Source organism: Gymnoscopelus microlampas, assembly GCF_963454915.1.
Source record: "Gymnoscopelus microlampas genome assembly, chromosome: 7".
Lineage (NCBI taxonomy): Eukaryota > Metazoa > Chordata > Actinopteri > Myctophiformes > Myctophidae > Gymnoscopelus > Gymnoscopelus microlampas.
Genome location: NC_139944.1, coordinates 33,065,817 through 33,084,782, shown reverse-complemented (window position 1 = coordinate 33,084,782; position 18,966 = coordinate 33,065,817). Strand labels below are relative to the sequence as shown.

General features: G+C 42.1%; 1 protein-coding gene across 2 annotated transcripts in view; it reads left to right on the top strand.

Annotated features, from left to right (window-relative positions):
- The window catches only part of ephb2b (eph receptor B2b), a 174,271-nt gene extending 156,281 nt beyond the window's left edge, over positions 1 to 17,990 (top strand). For both annotated transcript variants that reach the window (XM_084061418.1, XM_084061417.1), the window contains exons 12-16: positions 3,383 to 3,598; positions 4,284 to 4,433; positions 7,376 to 7,569; positions 8,588 to 8,743; positions 11,852 to 17,990. In XM_084061418.1, coding sequence (XP_083917544.1) covers positions 3,383 to 3,598; positions 4,284 to 4,433; positions 7,376 to 7,569; positions 8,588 to 8,743; positions 11,852 to 11,960 — 825 coding nt within the window. In that variant the 3' untranslated portion in view covers positions 11,961 to 17,990. The remainder of the gene's footprint in view (positions 1 to 3,382; positions 3,599 to 4,283; positions 4,434 to 7,375; positions 7,570 to 8,587; positions 8,744 to 11,851) is intronic.
- Positions 17,991 to 18,966: the final 976 nt, after the last annotated feature.

Here is an 18,966-nt window from a genome sequence, read left to right as displayed (position 1 = left end):
TCTCTTTTACTTTACCCTCATCCAGCCGCAGCGCCACTGATTAACATTATTCTACATACGGCTTACGGCTGTGTATAGAAGCTGGGCTTTCACTCCCACCAGACACGGAAATACTCTGTCAGTGCAAGTTCTACACAGAGGAAGACACCCCCATATTCAGCCCACATAAATAATTCACACAAATTGTGTGAACTGTCAGATGTTTGAAAATTAAGTTGGCTAGGAAATGAGAATCTGTTGCTGTCACACAGTCCCACACCCTCTGTCATACCATGTCAGCAGAATAAGAACACATTTCTGCTAATATGGCTGGCGGTTAGGATTCTTTCATCTGCCCCTAATTGGTCTTGTCTTGTTTCTGAAGTGAGTGTGAAAGAGCCCGCTGACTTATGGAAAATGGAAACGTATGATCTTTGTCAAAATAAACTACTTATTTTTAGTTTAGAAGGTATGATGGAAACTTATAACAGCTACAGTAGTGTACTACGGTACTTGACCAATTTCCAGTACTCTGAATCAGAGTTCATATGTTGTACAAAAGATTTACATTTCGACCACTTTCAACCTGGCATCCCTGTATTAGGCATCATCATTATACCGGTAGGTAAAAAAAAACTATTGTGGATCTATCGTACCCGGCTGAGTTGACCACCCAGGGCCCGCCACTTTTGGAAGTCAATCATAGCCAATTGGAATGGAATATAAAAAATCTGACTGATACATCTTGATCACATTACTATAGAGATGTTGTGTGCCGATTTGAGAGTTTTGGACTAACTCTGTTGGAGTAGTAGCAAAAAGTGTGTTTTGAAGAATACACAAAATGGCAGAAAAGACAAAAATGTTGCCATATTATAATGAGCATTATAGTGAGGAGGACCAAGTGTATGAAGATAGGTTGAAAATAGGTGAAGTGGTCCTTTAAGTGGTTAAATCAAGCCAACATGAAAGTGGAAGTCTGCCTCTTACTGTCTAAACTAAAGCAGCTCAGATATGGTCTACATAATTTAAAAGTGCTAGAAAACACAGCGGTGCCAGTTTTGCCTGTTTCTATAAAACATATCCCCCTCGCCAGTTCGATCCAAGCCATGACATTCATGACTAAAACCTCTCAAAAAACTTTACAAGACATACCAACTCTCACCCACGCAACTCTTTTCTCCAACATCAAAGCTAGATTTCTGGGCGCTCACCTAAACAGCACGATACAGTTATATCATGCATATTGGTAAATGTTCAGAAAATGTCTTCCAGCAGTACACACAGTGCTAGCAATAAAAACAATGGTATTTGCAAAGGAAAAATATAAAAGTTGAAATGAATTCTCTTCTTCTCCGGATCACAGTACAGATCAAAACCACCCACAAGAAAGGCGATACGCAGACTGCTGTCATCATACTGTTCTGACTGCTGTTCAGGGTTCAGAAACACCATCTTTATTTGCATTCTGCCTTCAACCTCTGAGGCACAAAAACACTAGCTGACACTTGAATTTGATACGGGCGGAAAAGGGGTGTGTTTGTGTCTATATGTAGATGTTTTCTAAACACATTTGACAGCACATTGTTGTTCAAAAACAGCACAGCGAGCATCTGAGGCACTTCAGCTCATGACAGTGTTCGCTAACGATGTCAGCGAACATCTGAAATGCAAGGCTGGTGCGTTTGTATGCTGAAGTACTGTGGAGCTAGTGCTCTGTACCCCACAGGGACTGAAAGGAAAACCTCATGTTATAAGTGATCATAAGAAAAAGGGAATGGTTGGTGGCAGATTGTTAGTTTACAGTTGATTAAAGTTTTGTGTAAAAATAATGGTCCTTGGCCTGAACCGCTGGCATAGCCTGACAGAGCGTCGCAGGTTCGCCTCCCGATCCCGACGGCCTTTGCTGAGAGTCACTCCCCATCTCTCTCTCCCCATTTCCTGTCAGCCTACTGTCCTGTCAATAAAGGCATAAAACACCAAAAAATAAATCAACAGATATATATATATATATGGTCCTTTGGAGGAAGAGAGTAACGTCCTACTCAGAAATAATTGTTTCAACTGCTTATGCTATACAATGGTCACTGCAGTCTGTACCTAGCTGCCTGCTGAATGATTCTCTCCCCTGCTGCTCCTGCAGGACAACCTGTGGTGAAGAGCAGAGTGTAAGACAGAAAGAGAGAGGAAGGGATCGATCACAACCACAGCAATTACTCAGCGGCAACCAAAGAAAGTAAACTTGTGAAGCCAATAGTGTTTCAGTCTTTTTTTATACAAAGCGTATACCGGACATTGAGCCACAGAGCGGCACTAATAACGTGCTCTCTTCTCAGAGAGGATTCCTCTAGCTGCTAACCTGACCCCGATGACTTTGAATAGAATCCTTCCAATTAAAGTATATGCAAACACAGTGCAGGGATTAGGAGGCGATGCGTATTTACGAGGAAAGCATGAATAATGCATGCTGCTTAATTGCCATGGTACACCAGGAGGAGCGTCGCGAACGTGAGCAGAAGCCTCCGCTCGACTAATGAGCGCAGAAGACTTTCAATGAGAAAATGCTCATATAGACTGTCAGCATGGCATGGCAAGCCAGAGCTAGCTAGAGAACTAGCCTAACCAGAGTCCCCTCCCTTTCCCCTTCCACTGGGCCATGAGATTGAGCCGTTCTCCGTCTGTCCACACCCAGTCCCATGCTCCCATTACCCAGCAATCCTCCAGAATCTTCTCTGTTCTCGTGGGCCTCGTGGTGGGTGGTGGCGGAGAGTGCAGGTGTGCGCAGTTGGAGGCACAGCTGCACAGCAGCTCCAGACACTGCCCGTGCATGGGGTAAAGCCCTTACCAAACCATGGAGGGGAACAGCTGTAGACAGCCAGTCATACCCAGCTAAGCCTGGCCCGGCCCTGCCGGGACCAGTTGAGCTTTAGCCCAGCCCACACCATTACCGTCTAGCCAAATCCAGCGAGCACAGGCGCCACTAGTGGGAGGGAATGGGGGAGTACTTCAGTGGGGTCGGAGCTTGAGAGGACTCTGTAGAGAGGCAAGATGATACAGGGCTACTTCGATATGCGTTGGCGGTGGGGGGTGGCCCAGTGCCACAACTTGTCCGGGTGCCCAGAATCCGTAGAAGAATACTTTATTGTCAAATAACACAGAGGCAACTGAAGTTTGTGTTTTTCCTATACATATGCATTTCATTAGAGAGGTCTGGACTACAGGAATGCCTGCAGTACAGCAGCCTTAGAGTAATTTTGAGCCTTGCTCAGTGGCACCTTGGCAGCATTGGAGGCTGCCAGCAGGATTATGCTGTCCTATCAGATTTTGAACTAGTCCACTATCCCAGCTGCTCTGCTGTCTCTGGGATTTTAACTTTTGTGTTTTGGATGGTTCTTTTTTCCAGCAAAATGACGGGCAGTTCACTGTGATCCAGCTGGTGGGCATGCTACGTGGCATAGCATCGGGCATGAAGTACCTCGCCGACATGAACTATGTCCATCGCGACCTGGCCGCCCGCAACATCCTGGTCAACAGCAACCTGGTGTGCAAGGTGTCTGACTTCGGCCTGTCACGCTTCCTAGAGGACGACACGTCAGACCCCACCTACACCAGTGCCCTGGTGAGAACTGACACTTGATTCATACTTGGTTGCACGTAGTGTTGTGCACCGAAAACAGCTGATCAACAAGCTTGTAGATCTGCTATTTTCGGGGCACAACCCTTTCGAGCAAAAGGCCTGAGCCATGAGCTCATCAACACCATGCACCACGACAGACACACACACACACACACACACACACACGCACGCGCGCCCATGCACACACGCAGCTGGGTGAATTGTTTTACCTGCTTGTGCTACCAGATGGATATGATTTCCCACTTGGAACAAACAATGAACTCTAGAGGTACTCTTACTTCAAGTAATCCTACCATCCGTCACGTGTTCATACCAGATTAAAACAAACGAAGCATTATTCGTCAATACAATTTAAACCTGTGTCTTGACACACACACATGTGAGCCCTCTTCCTCGGCTAGCCTCTCTAATCAAAACACACATCACCCCTTCACCTGTTCATGCCCCCTTCTTCCTCTTCCTCCTCTTCCTCCTCTCTCGTACAGTGTTCCATGTCCTACACTTTACTCCCAGGGGTTTTGTTGTATCCATCTCCCGGTTTTGGGTTACAGCTTGCATTGTTTGTATGAACGATCTCTCTCTCCTGAGTCGAGACACTGTGACGGTCAGGTTTCGGTCTTGCTTCCTCTCCCCTCGCTGAGGTTGTTGCCCTTTGTGTTTTTTACAGGGAGGGAAGATCCCTATCCGATGGACCGCCCCCGAAGCCATCCAGTACAGGAAGTTCACGTCGGCCAGCGATGTGTGGAGCTACGGAATTGTCATGTGGGAAGTAATGTCCTATGGAGAGAGGCCTTACTGGGACATGACCAATCAAGATGTACGTAGCTTGACTTGCCTGTCATCCGTTAAATTATTATTATTATTATTATTATTGACTCCACCAGGCCGAAGGCGTGGCCGAGACTATGTTTTTGCCCCTCTCCGTCCGTCCATCCATCCATGCGTGTGTGGGTCCGTCTTTGTACAGTTAATCTCCGGCACTGTTGGCCCGATAGACGTGAAACTGTGCACACAGACTCCCTGGAGGCCAGAGCAGAACCTCTGCCCCAAGTATTTCACATTGGCCTGTTATAGCGCCACCAGGAGGCCGGGTTTGGTAAAAAAAATTGCTATTACTCCTACAGATTTTGTCCAAACATCATGCAAATCGGGACACATTGGGCCTGATTCACTAAGCTTGTTTATGTCCATGTTTTGTACTTATCGGCATTGACGCAAATTCCCACATCTGATTCATCAATCTTTTTTTGTCCGTGAATTTTGACAGACGTCCGCTCTTTCTCACGCCTGCTCGGAGGTAGACTTACATGAGACCAAAGCTTGCGTATGTCATTAGAAAGCAGTGCCAAACCTCAAATAAAATGTGTATGTACCGAACTTTTGTCAACACATATAAAAAAAGAAAAAGTATGTCAAACAATCTATTGCTTGTATGCATATTATTAATCTCTCAAGACAGAAAAATATCCCTTTTTTTTACGATGGTTCCCAGATTGGCATATTATGGACATGATGCAAATTCAACCAAATTTCTTTTCAGTTGACGCATTTATAGCCGAATTATTAGATCCCTCGGCACGTTTGTTGTGTGGGCACAGTTTTGCCTATTTGGCTTTCATGCCAACTCCAATGTCACGCTATTAATTTATAATATTGACCATATCACATGAACGCAGTTTTACCATCTGATGAGGATACAGTATGGATGAAATCTAGCTGTGTCCATTACTCCATTTCCAATTCCGATGTAGGACAGTGGAGGGTTCGTCCAAAGGACAAATTCCCCTCAGTAATCAATAAAGCTCTGATAAAAAAAATATCGGATATTGGCCGATTCCAGCATCATCTTTTTACCTCGGCAAAGGTGAGTGAGTGAGCAATTTGTTCTGTTGAAAGGGCTTACAGTATATAATATCCATTCCAAGTTGTATTAGCCTTTGGTCGTGAGGTTAAACTTTGTAAACTAACTTCTTATTCTCATTACAAGTGAGAGTAGGCTATTTACTTTATTAATGTTCACTTGCGGTGATCTACAAGTTGTCAAGTGGGTGCGTACCGCCGTGTTGTAAGCTTGTAGATCTATCCATTTTGAGGAGTGGTGACGTTTTTCGTCTGAGGTATGATGTTTCTACGTTTATGGCCTTAAATGGGGCGTGGAGCACTGCAAATGATTCTCACTTTATTTACACATTATTGACCAGCTTAGTGAATGAGGCCCATTATCTCTATAGTCATGTCATCAAGACGGACCTGTTCGATTTTTAAGATTGACTTCGACTTCCTGGCCTGGCGGAGACCTGTGCTCCGAGGAGCAAAATGTTCTAGTTAATATTATATTATTAGTATCGCTATTATTATTATGATTATTATTATTATAATATTCATTTTACAGTCGTCTTTCTCCTGTTCAAACAGACAACCCTGTTCAAACAATGCCTCATTATACACAGTTTATTTTTCTTCCTGAATTTCATTACAGCCTTGAACTCCTCAGAGATCCACTTTTGTCATTGAGTCTACTTCCCCTTAGCTAAACAGAGGCTTCACGCACACATGCATGCATGCACACACGCACGCACGCACACACACACACACACACACAGGGTTTCATATGAAAATCCCCCACACTTACCACAGAGAGATAATCAGATCATTTGAAATGCAAGGCGGCGCTCGGTGGACTATTTCTGCTCTTGACTGTGAGCCTCCGTTTGCTGGCTCCCTCTGGGTGGCGGAGGAGAGAGCAAATTATGGGGAGAGATAATGAAAATAGTTTCAAATTGAAAGTGTGAACGCTAATGTGCTAAGAGGGACTCTAGGACCTCCACGGTTATCTTATTAGCAGCTCCAGATAGTTTCTGCTCCATCGGGGTCCCCGTTTGGAGGTCTCCTGAATGAGATTAATCTGGGTTTTGAATGGAGCTCCTTTAATGGCCCAGATAATGAGAAGGGGATTGTGGATCCTCATAAGAAGTGTCCTCTTGGGACCATTTTGCCACTGTTGGCTATGTGTCTGTGTGCCTGCCTCCACCGGCAAACAACGCCGGGTACTGGGCAGGCCAGAACCATGCCCGTCTCTAGTGTCTTTTATGAAAAAGAACATTAAATACTTTGTAAAGGCCAGCCCATGCCAAGCAGAGATGAGATCACTGTTGGCAGGGTGGAAGAGGAAGGCGGGAATGGCATTGGTGCAAGGGCTTATGTTTTTTAGCCAATCAGCTGGAAGGCAGAGCACGGCCAACGCCGGTCATTAAATCGCGGTAGCAAGTTCCTCAAACAAGAGTAAGGTAATGAAGTAACATGTGCAAAATTATATGTCTTTATGGATTTATATGTATGTATGTTTAGGCAGCTTACACGTAGCATTTAACCATTTACCCTCTCTTCCCCCTCCTGGCAGGGACGCCCTGTAATGAATAAAGCAGTTGTTTCAGCACATGGCGAGAGGGAGAGAAGCACAGATGATCGTATTAGATAGGGCAGCAGAAGACAGAACAGTTGTTAAAACAGAACAGGCATTAACTCAACATCGGTGCCAAGGTCTCTGTCTGATCATGCTCATCTCACTGTGAATACACTTATCTCTGGACATTCACAAAATTGGATGCGAGACATTGCACTTCATGAACTCCATCGCAACATTTGATGTACAGAATCTCTACAGTACAACCCCCCCCCTCCATCGATCCACCTCCTTCTCCTCCCCCTTCTCCATACCGCCTCACAGCAACCCTAAGAGATCTGTGTCTCCACCTACAGGTGATTAACGCTATAGAGCAGGACTACCGGCTGCCTCCACCCATGGACTGCCCCAGCGCGCTGCACCAGCTCATGCTGGACTGCTGGCAAAAGGACCGCAACAACCGGCCCAAGTTCAGCCAGATCGTCAACAACCTGGATAAGATGATCCGCAACCCCAACACCCTGAAGGCCATGACCCCGTTGTCCTCAGGGTGAGTGACAGAGACAGTGTGACACATATATTGTACTAGTTTATTACCGGTTTTGAGCAAGATGGTTGGCAGCGATTGTTGGTGCGGTGTCATAAATTATATTTTACGCTTCTTTTCTTTCGATCGCTGTTCTCCATTTCGCTGTCGCTGTCTCTCTCTGTGTGTACATTTCCCTGCATGTGTGTGTGTGCATCTGTGTTTGTGTGCACGCACGCGCCTGTTTCACTGTCTCATGTGTTTGAGTCTGAGTGACACTGTGTGTGTGCTCTATCTGGGTATCATCAGTGCAGGCATCCCGCAAGGCATGCTTCGAGGGTTGCCACAATTTCACGTTGATGTAGATAACATCTAGGCTGATCTAGTGCAGTTTATTTGCTGTCGATGTAAACGAGCGCTCTCCATCAAATAGGAAATTTGTGCCTTTGGTGTAGTGCCATCCATGCCGTGGTTCAGTGTTTTTTAACGGAACACACTGTCTCTTGTTTCTCCTGGCGCCGAGCGGTTATGTAAATGAAAGCCACTTGGTTTGATAGATCAAATCCTTCCCATGAATGCTTTAGGCAAATCCCGAGTTGAAGCCGTCGCACTATTTTCAAAACAAAACAGTCTGAAGCACTTCTGCTCCGAGTGTTAGTTTCCTTTGAGAGCCAAGGCTTACTGATTTCCATTATGCCTGTCTGTGCTCTCGTCTGTGGCATGGCTGCAGAAGTTAGGGCCAGATTTTCCACAGGCACTGAGTGGATACGCTGGCTCGCCTAAAGCCTATCACTTAATTTTGAAAGTGCACTACAAGAAATCGATTTGGAAAATGTTGGTTTGCAAATAAGGCCTGCGGGGATTCAAGGTCTGTCTGGCCTTTTTTACTGTATTTTATTTTTTGCTGTAATGTGTTGTAATTTATTTCACAGTTGAACTGTACACAAACGGTCTTGACTGAAGCCTGATATGATACTTGCTAAGTTGCTACTGTACTTTTCTTTTTATCTGACTATTTTCTGTCTGTTCTTGTTTTCTCTAGTGTTCATCTGCCCCTTCTGGACCGCAGTGTCCCAGACTTCTCCAGCTTCAGCACTGTGGATGAGTGGCTTGATGCCATCAAGATGGGACAGTACAAAGACAACTTCGCCAATGCAAATTTTACCACGTTCGATGTGGTATCTCAGATGACTATGGAGTGAGTGTTCTTTGATCCCCTATGGTTCTGATAAGCGTAAGAGGGGAATGATGATGATGATGATGATGATCATGATCATGATGATGATGATGATGATGATGATGATGATGATGATGATTATCATGATGATGATGATGATAGGAAGCAGGTGGGTTTTCTAAAAGGAATCTCATATACAGGGTTGGATTCTAAATAATTACATGGCACAGCTTTCTTAGAAATTACACAGTACAGATAATTATCTGTAATATTTATAAATTATAAATAATATTATAAATAATATGAATGCTTTGGGGGAAAAACAGGATTGCATGGCATTGCTCTGTCTGAAGCATGCTTAAAATGGGTGTGTATTTATATTTTACTCATTAATGTATCTTTAATTATAAATGTATGGATTAGACACAAAAAAAAAGTTAATCTTTAAATAATAGTTTATTATCATTGACAATTATGATGAGGATAGCAAAATTACCAAAAGTAATGTGATCACAGCACTGGAATAATCTGCGTAATTCATTACATGACTGACTAAATCTTTAAGACAGCAACCAGTGATCAGTAGCACTTTTCAAAGTAACCCCACTTACCCAATTTTACTCACATTATACCTAAAGCCTGGACCGTTGCCAGCCTCTGCCCTCTGGCTTGTCATAAAGCTAACTTCAGCTGTGCTGCATGTAATTAGCAGATCGTAATGCTGCAGTGGCAGGGCTGAGCGGTAGGCACAATAGCTCCAAGCCATAACAGAGCTCTTTATTCTCTACCATGTGTTTGCCAGGCTTTCTCTTTTACCTCTGTTAAAAAGCACTGAGATGAGAGAATGGAACATGCAGTGGTTGGTACTGTACAGTATATCGTGGCTCTCACTGTCAGGCTTGTATGTCCCAAACTGTTACTTTTCAGGAAATGGGGAAAAATAACCTGTGTTCCAATGGATCCAATGTAGTTATTATTTTGCCACAAGCTTTGGTTCAACATAGATTATATAATATTATAAAATCCACAGACAACACTGAACCACTTTCAAAATCTTAGCAAAAAATAGCAAAAGTAGCCGATCTGCAAGCTCACAGCTCATCGCGACGTGTTGTGAGCTCTGTAGACTACAACACTGTCTTTTGCACGACAGTCTGGTACGACCAAGTTGCGCATTAATGTACCAGAAAACATAAAAAGTTAGACTATGGAGATACAAGGTTTCTGCCCGACAGCAACGATAAGCTGCATGTTTTATAGGAAAAATATTCATGACTCATACGTAAGTGATAATGCAAGACAACCTGTCCCGATATGGGAAAATAATGGACGAGGCAGAGACTAAGAACTCCACATGAATCACTGCTGGCCAGCTGGGGATATGGTTAGCCATACCAAAGCAATAAGCCGCTAGAGGTCGCAGTTTACCAAGTATTTTATAATGGCTGAGGGGCGTAGTGAGCGGAGTGCCTCCGACCGCTCTCAGCCATTATAAAATATAGGTAAACTGAGACCTCGCGTGTCTTATTGCTTTTCTGAAACGGTGACAAATATGGCAACATGAAAATCATACACACGTCCCAATTAAAACAGTTCTTAATAATTCACTACAAGAACAACTTCTACAAGAAAGTAGTTCCTGTTTACTCGGCCAGCCAGGCTGTGTTAGACATAAACTTTTCCCAAACAAACACATAGAGAAACAAAACTTAACTGTTAGCTCAGTCCCATTGTAACCAAGATATTCGATAGAGATGTATAATTCCGATTTAGCTAAGCCGTACCACACGGGCGGTGCTTAGAAGCACAGCCAGGGCTTGTAAGGAAAACAAGAGCTCCCCTTGCCTCGTTCAGCTAAATACGCTGGATCACTGTATACACAAATAACGCACCTGTGATTGATATAACCTGATCTAAGGAGTAGAGTATTAGTCTAAAACAACTAGTCCCATTCTTTGATTCTGATTGGCTGGTTTCCGTTTAGTAGACGTGATACTAAAGGCACTTTCCCTAGCCTCGACAACCTTGCAGGCTTATGCAAAGTCTAAAATGTAATTTAGATAGCATGTTATGTAGACAGATGCTAGGTCATTGTTGACCTGGCAATGTACAGATTATTGACTTTTGGGATATTCTACTGTTAGACTGATGATGGGCTCTTGGTTTACTTATGATCCTATTTCTATGCATTTGATGTATTACCTTGTGTTGTCCTTGCTTACTGTAAATCGCTCTGGACTAAGAGCGTCTGCTAGATGCCTATATTGTAAATTGTGATAAAACAGACTATAATCTACTCATTAGATCAATTTATATCAATCACAGGTGCGTTATTTGTTTATAGCGCGTCTTGCTTCACTACGCCATTATAAAATACTCGGTAAACTGCGCCCTCTAGTGGCTTATTGCTTTATTTTATCACGTCTACTAAACGGAAACCAGCCAATCTGAATCAAGGAATGGGACTAACCGTTATAGAAAGTTTAATATATCATGAGCACTGATTTAGAACAGTGATTAAATTGTTGACAGGAACTCTATTAGAGGTGTCCCAGTCAATCATCCCCAGAAGTCTGCTTTTGAAATATTTATAGAATATGGATTGCAATACAGATTGTTACAGTTTATTCTCAGATGTTAAGATACTGGAATCCTGTCTTATTTATTAAATAATAATAATTATTAAATAAGAGATTATACAAAAACAGTGGTCATGTCCGGAGCTGAAAGGAATGTGTTGACAGGAGAGATATTTTGCCATGATATGACTTAGCTTGGCACAGTGATGGTACCATGAGAGTGGTGCAGTAAATGTCATTCACAAAGTTGGGTCCAAGATGGCTTTTACCTGCTTGGTTCACCTGATGGTTGAGGTTGACTGTGTGAGGACGCTTGAGATAGCATAAAGGTTAAATTACCAATTTCAGCTAAAGTGCACTGAATGTATTTGCTTTCCCATAACCATTGAAATCTTCTGGCTTTTATCATGCTGTCCTATGTGGCAAACCCCACCCATCTGGCACCTCGAAAAGGGAAAAACCGAATGTGAAAAGTGGTGTTTGTCCCACGTGTGGTCCATGGTAGTGTCACCATGACTCAATGCATTCTTCGTTTGTCTCTGACCAACAGCGACATCCTGAGAGTGGGCGTGACGTTAGCTGGCCACCAAAAGAAGATCCTCAACAGTGTCCAGATGATGCGGGCTCAGATGAACCAGATCCAGTCCGTGGAGGTTTGACCTTCGACCCGAGCAAAACCAAGATGGGGAGGAGACTGGGAGGGAGAAGGAATGGGGTTTAGGATCCAGGGCTCTGGGTTGCGGTGGATGGAGTGTATGTGTTGCGCTTTAGTTTTTTTTTGTTTTGTGTGTGTGTGTGTGTGACAGTGTATCTGGTCTTCCTACCAGACTACCACCACTCATCCCCGGTTCACGGTTCCCTCTTCTTTGTCGCTCCTCTCTCCTCCCTCCTCTACCCCACTCATCCCCTGAAGTCCTTCCCCTCCTCATCCTTGGGATCAGCGCTCTGGAGGGTTGTGGGGACTTTTTGTCCACGTGATGATGAGGCAATGGTGGGGGCCCTCTGTCCACCCTGGAGCCAGTGGAGCATGAGAGGTTCCATTTGACCAGCAATGTGTTTTTACTTCAATCTTCCACCAACTTTCATTTGTTGTTGTATGAACTTCCTCAACTTTTTTTTTCTTTTTCGATTTGTTTGTCCATTTCGAGAATTTTGTAAAGAATTTTTTAAAGAAAAAAAAAAGAGAGAAGAAAAGCTGAGAAAGCAAGGAGTCTATATAAAGATATAGATTATATAAGGTTGTAAACTAGATGAACTGACTAGGAAAGCTACCCTTTAAAAGGGCACAAAAAAAGGAAAATTTGAGGAGACGAGACCAACCTTCTCTGAAAGACTCAGATACCTTCTTTGTCCTTTTCATTTTGGACATCTTGGAGGAAACTTGATTCCCCGTCGCCTAGTGAAAGACAAACCGCAGAAGAGACTGAGGGACCTGTCTTGCATTCTCAACTGCTTCCACGTGAGGACAAAAAAAAAAGAAAACCATGAAATGGACGTATTTTGGCATGAACTGATGCCACAAACAAAATTTACTCAGACTTTTCATTATTTACAAATTCAAATCAACACTTGGGGGAAAAAAAGGTTTTCTCATAGAAAGTGATTTTCTTTGTGTGAAATGTTGTGATGAAGATTCCCTCTCACCATGCGTCCTATTACTACAAACACATGGAAATGTTCATGTCTCTTCTTTTTCCTCAATGAAAACTTCACAGCCTGCCGAATCAAACTCCCTCCCTCTGTACCTCAGTCATTGTCCTGTACATATCACACAACACTTTGACCCAGAAGTAGGTACTCTGATTGTTCAGTTCATGGAGGAAATGAATCAAGGATTAGGGTGACTAGAGGAAGGCGTCGGTGCTTCTATTGGCACTTATTATTTTTATTTTCTTATTTTGTGGACTCTGAAGTGTAATGAATGATGACACATACTTTGTTGGACACATACTTCCACCACGGACACATGTAAACAGAACAAACGTATTCTCTCTCGCCACTGTTTACTTGTCAGTACAGAAAATACCCTGAGTCCACACACATTACATTATGCTTGGATGACACAGTATAATATTTTCCCTCATGTGCACCGTGTGTGTGTGTGTGTGCGTGCGTGCGTGTGTGCGTGTGTGTGTGTGTGTGTGTGTGTGTGTGTGTGTGTGTGTGCGTGCGTGCGTGTGTGTGTGAGCACATGGTGCCTGTGCATATACAAGTACTGAAAGTGCACAGAAAGCGTCCTGGCCAGTGTTTGATAGCATGCTGAGTGAGTGATTGATTCCACACACAGTGCTTTGATTTGCTTCCTATTACTAGAACTGTGTTCTGTACGAGCTTGGATTTGACACACTTAACAGAGTATAATGTTCTTACATTATATTTAGTGTTGTTTTTTTGTTTTGTTTTTCAGAGTTTTCCTTTTGAAGCAATATTTTATGTTGAAGTATTGAAGTTTTGATACCACACATTTTACAATCAGGCAGTAATACTGAGCTCTAAAATAAAATTTAACTTGTATTATTATCATTATTGCTAATGTGGAATTATTATTATAATTATTGTTATAATGGTTTTCTGACATAAGGTCATAATGGACTGCACATCCAGAAAACCCCTACGAATCTTATCTTACACTTTTTCCCCCTTCTCCTTTCTTTTTTTTATGAATCATGTTGGTGCACAAAACCATGTAGATAAGCAGGGCATTTCCCTGTGGCAAGTTTTTGTTTTAATTTTTATAGACAATATAATTGCATTTATTGTATGGTTTTCTGTGAAGAAAAAAAAAGCTGTCTGATGAATGGAGAGCTGTCAATCATTGTTTTATGTTGTGGGTAATGTGGTGTATGGGGAAACAAACAAGAAGAAAGGTTCATGGGGATGAACAAGAGAGACAGTTGGCCTTATCCAAGCTCCTTTAACCTGGAGAATCCCCAGGAGGTGGTGGATCACAGAGTTTGCAAACCTGGCCAATAAAGTGATATCGGTCCTGCAGAGGGTCCTGCCAGGCTGAGCCAGTGAGACGGAGGTAGAGCTGTGTGTCGCAGCCTTGAGAGCCAGACACACACATCTAGCTGTGGGCGGTGGGGTGGTTGTGGGGTGGGGGTACACCGCACCTTGATGACAGACACTCTGTCCAGGGCACGACATCCCTCAACTATTCCTCGCACCGTCACACACCTCTCAGCCACCACAGTCCGCGTTCAGTTGTTGTTTGATGTCATGTTGACAGTTTAAAAGCATCTGCGGCAGGGCGAACAAGCTGACCCTCGCACTTTGGGATACAGAATACACATAGTACCTCTCCTTGTAGGCAAAGTGTCACTAGCCGTGGGCAATCTTTACCGATTTACATGGATCTTCTGGCGCTGTGCTGTCCATCTTATGTTACTTGTGTCCTTTCTGTGGCAACAGACAGAGCCTTGGATATAATCAGTGTGAAAAAGGGAGGAAGTGAGGAATACCGCTCTAGTGACTGAGTCATGTCAACTTTTTTTCCCACGGCTGTCCAGAGGCTCAAACGGGGACAAGCTCACAGGGATTGTCATTCCTCTTCTGCAATATCATCCTCCCTTTTTTCTTTCAACACGCCACCATGAATATTTCACTGGAAACTACGTGAAGGTAGAGGAGGGGGTAGAATCACAAGCACTGCTGACCTGTTAGTCACAGTTGACAGGCAGTGAGAAGTGACGCTGTGACCCAGATGCTACCGTGCCGTTTAACTTTTAACAGGAGCTAAAAAACTTGTCTTCCTTTTTCGTTCATGAGGCTTAAAATTTTTAACAGCCCTTCACTGTCATTTAGTAAGGACCCTTTGCCCGGGTCTGTATATCGTTAGGCAGTACGGCTGCGTTTTCTTCTGTTCAAACGTCTCAGCAGGGTTCGGTTTGCTGGGGGTGATGGGGGGGAGCCAAGCCTCTGCTTTTTATATCCCCCCCTCTGGTCATCCATTTGTATTGCCAGTGGGAGTATATTTTATCCTTGCTTCTGGTCAGACCAAATTAAACACATGCTTTTCCTTTGGGAAATGTAGACGGTCTGATATGTTTGGTATTTTTTGATATATCACAATTCAAAGTCCTACTGTGTAACTTGTTAATTGACTAAAGTCATTTTTTATATAATTTTTCGCTGGTATATTTCTCACAATAACCATTCTACATAATTATGTTTTTTGACAACTTCTCTACAATACCTTTTTTGTCGCGAGTGTCTGCCAAAAGGACGCTGGTACCACTAGGTCACTAGGACCCATTTTGTAGCGGTACTTCCGTGGTTTTGTTTTTGGAATGAATTCTGGGAATCACAGTTCTACCACATAAATAGACAAACCAGAGGTGTCACCAAAAAGACTACTAAAATGAATGTTACACAGTAGGACTTTAATCATTAACTATATTTTATTTAAAAATGTGTGTTGACCACATTAACCCTGACATCCCTATTTTGGGCATTTTTTTATATGTTTTAATATGTTTTAAATAACAAAATACCGAAAATAGGAGATCTACAAGGTAAAAATGCATCACAGTGTGATGCATTGTGAGCTTGTAGATCACCTTCTGTTTTTTTTCTCTCTTTTTCTTTTTTACAAATCAAACCCTGCTCCTACATAAACCTGCAACCAATGCTCTCCTCTCGGCTCCAATCCATTTGAATTAATCTAGATGCTTGTCCGACGAAGCTGCCAAGACTGAGTTATTCATCAAGTGATTATCCTTGATCTGTGTTTCAAGGAACTGTCTGACGTGTTAATTTGATTATGGCAGTGTGATAGACATACTAATAGATGTAACTGATGGACAAGCGTGCTGAGCTTTTATTTATACTGCATAGTGCTGTAGACTATGAGGAGTGTGCTTTAGTGTTGCTGAATTCCACTTGACTTGGTGGATTTCTTCATAAGGAGTTTCGGTTGAGTATGTTTTTGAATGTAGTCTTTTGGCTCTTAAACCTCTTGACAGCTGAAAGCTCGACATAAATTATTAATATATCTTCTGAACTTGAAACCACAAAGCAACTTGCCATTTACCTCGAGCAAGTGGACAAGGGCAACGTTTCTATACTTACTATCATTTAATTGGAAGTGGATTCTGTACTCTTTTTGATGAACAGCAGCAACCATATCGCAAAGCCTCGGCCACGAAAACAAAAACTACTTCCATGTGCTTCAGCACATTATATATTGCTGGAAATGTATTTAGAAATCAAAGAATCAATTGTGTTGACTGAGATGGACATATTACTCAAATATATTCTCACACACATTTAGGATAAATAGATAATTAACTGAATTATGTGAATAATGACTCAAGATTTATCCACAGCAAAGGTATAATTAATTAACTGATATTTATGCATTCTGAACACTTAAAAATATATCCATACATTTAGTTAAGTAGGTTATTTAGCTCTGAACTAAATGTTTTCTTCAACACAATTACTTCCAATAATTTACTTCCAATAATTCACTTGTCAAACCAAAACAGTGCTTTTTTTTACCATTTGACTCATTGTCAAATGAAAACTGAGCTTTTGATTATTAATTACTGTAGAGTAAGTTCAAGTTCAATTGCTGATTTTGCTGTACCGAGTGATGAACCTGTTCTTAGTAAATTAAACGGATGTAATGTGGTCCTGTGGTCTGTGTTTTCACAATTGTCAAATGGTTATTGTCAGTGTTTAATTTAATTTAACTGTAAAAAACAAAAACCTATACCATTTATCAGCCAAAAGATATTTCTTTTTTTGATCACAGACGTCACCTTTCTGCTTATTTTTGAATGGCAAAGGAAAACGTGTCAGACAGTGTTACAATTACATGATAGTGTGCATAAACACAAGCTGTGCCTGCCTGCGCCCATTGGACTGTGTTTGAACTCTGCCCAAGAGTGGTGCGAGTGGGTCTGCTTGCCTGTGGGACAGACACTGTGCATAGAAAATGGCTCCCGCTGTCGGAACGGTTCAAGCTTGAAGGACCACAGCTCCCTCTGCTGCCATAGTGATTCATAATTTATTTCCCAGTATTGCATTCCCATTTTGTTTTAGGGTTGATGTTTGAACCAGATGATACATTACAATGAGTGAGAGAGTAGCATCAGCGTCTTCTTGCTCACCGATGCTTTTCGACAGAACGCATGGCTGTTAGTGAACAACACACTGTTGACGTGGCTGCTGTGGTGAATCGACAAACCTGTGTCCCTTCTGTAATGCTTAATTTATGCTCCGTCATATGATCTACAAGCTCACGTAGCAGACTAGCAGACAGCTCTAGTGAGCTTGTAGATCTTTTATTCTCACTAAGCCTACGACTAGGTATAAATGGGGTTCAAGCACTAGACCGCACTGCCTCCCATGTCACAAATATCCCAGTGCTTCTCTGCTACAGTATATTGCTCCACCCTGCTTCTAAACCCGGACCCCCCCCACCCCCCCCCCCTCCACTCCACAACCCCTCTGGCTTTGTTGGAGAATAGGGTAATGTCCACGTGTTCCCCTGGCCCCGTTGTGGCCCACGGTTATAGACCAGTGCCGGTTCAGACCACTGTGACTTAACGTGGGAGATCCTGTATTTCTGTATAAATGTATATTGACTGTAACCCTGTGAATGATGTAACAATTTCATTATTTGTAATATTGTCATCGGCTTATTTTCTAAAAATGGAAAAGCCCAACTTGACTCTCCTCAATAAAAGAAAAGACAACTGTTGTATCACAGTGGTGAACGGCTTATTTTTTTACTTAATCTGCGCGCCATTTTGTTGAAAAATGTTCAGTAAAGTATATTAGTTTACTTTAGTATATATATACTATATTTATATGTTTTCTTTTTATGTGCAGATATTTTTTTGCCCACCAGTATAATTCTATGATAGTGTCTATAATGTACAATTTAGCAGCAGACACTCTATAGTCTCTAGTCTTATCCAAAGCGACTTAAAAGTGGACTTGGCTCCAATTACAATTATTCATATTTGATTTAATAATATGTGTGTAGCAGTTCTGTTTCTTTATGGAATCACAGTTTTAGCATAGCAACATGTTTTTGGCAGATCATATTGGTCATAAAACAAATGTTCTATAATTAGCATTACAATTATTATCATTTTATTATTATTATTATTATTATTATTATTATTATTATTATTATAGTATTAGTAGCAGTACTAATACTGCATTACGTTGCTGGTAAAGAGCCATTAAATATTTTTTATTCAAATATCAAATGGTTGAGGGAATACTTTCATGGCACTTATAGTCCAGTAAAGGGACGCATTATATTTCAGGATTCCATTTGGGGAAATACTGAATTGAGACATTCTGTCAACTAAAAAAAATGACTCTTTCTCAAGCTACTGCAACAAGAGCCTTGTTTCTGGTTTAGCTCAAATAGACATTTCCAAAGTAAACTCGTGGAAGTAATTCCAGCTCCCATAAAATGAAAGCCCCAATTAGCCCTGAAAGTAAATCCAACTCACATCACACAAGCCACAAATATCACACTGCACATTGCAGAATACACCATGTACTGTACTTAAACAAAAAACTCATTCGAATCGAGACAAATGTTCCCTTTTTATTCTTTTTTTTTACCATTTTTGTTTCACCTATCAGATTTCTCAGATCATCAGACACTGGTCTTCTAAATATAACTATAATAAAATG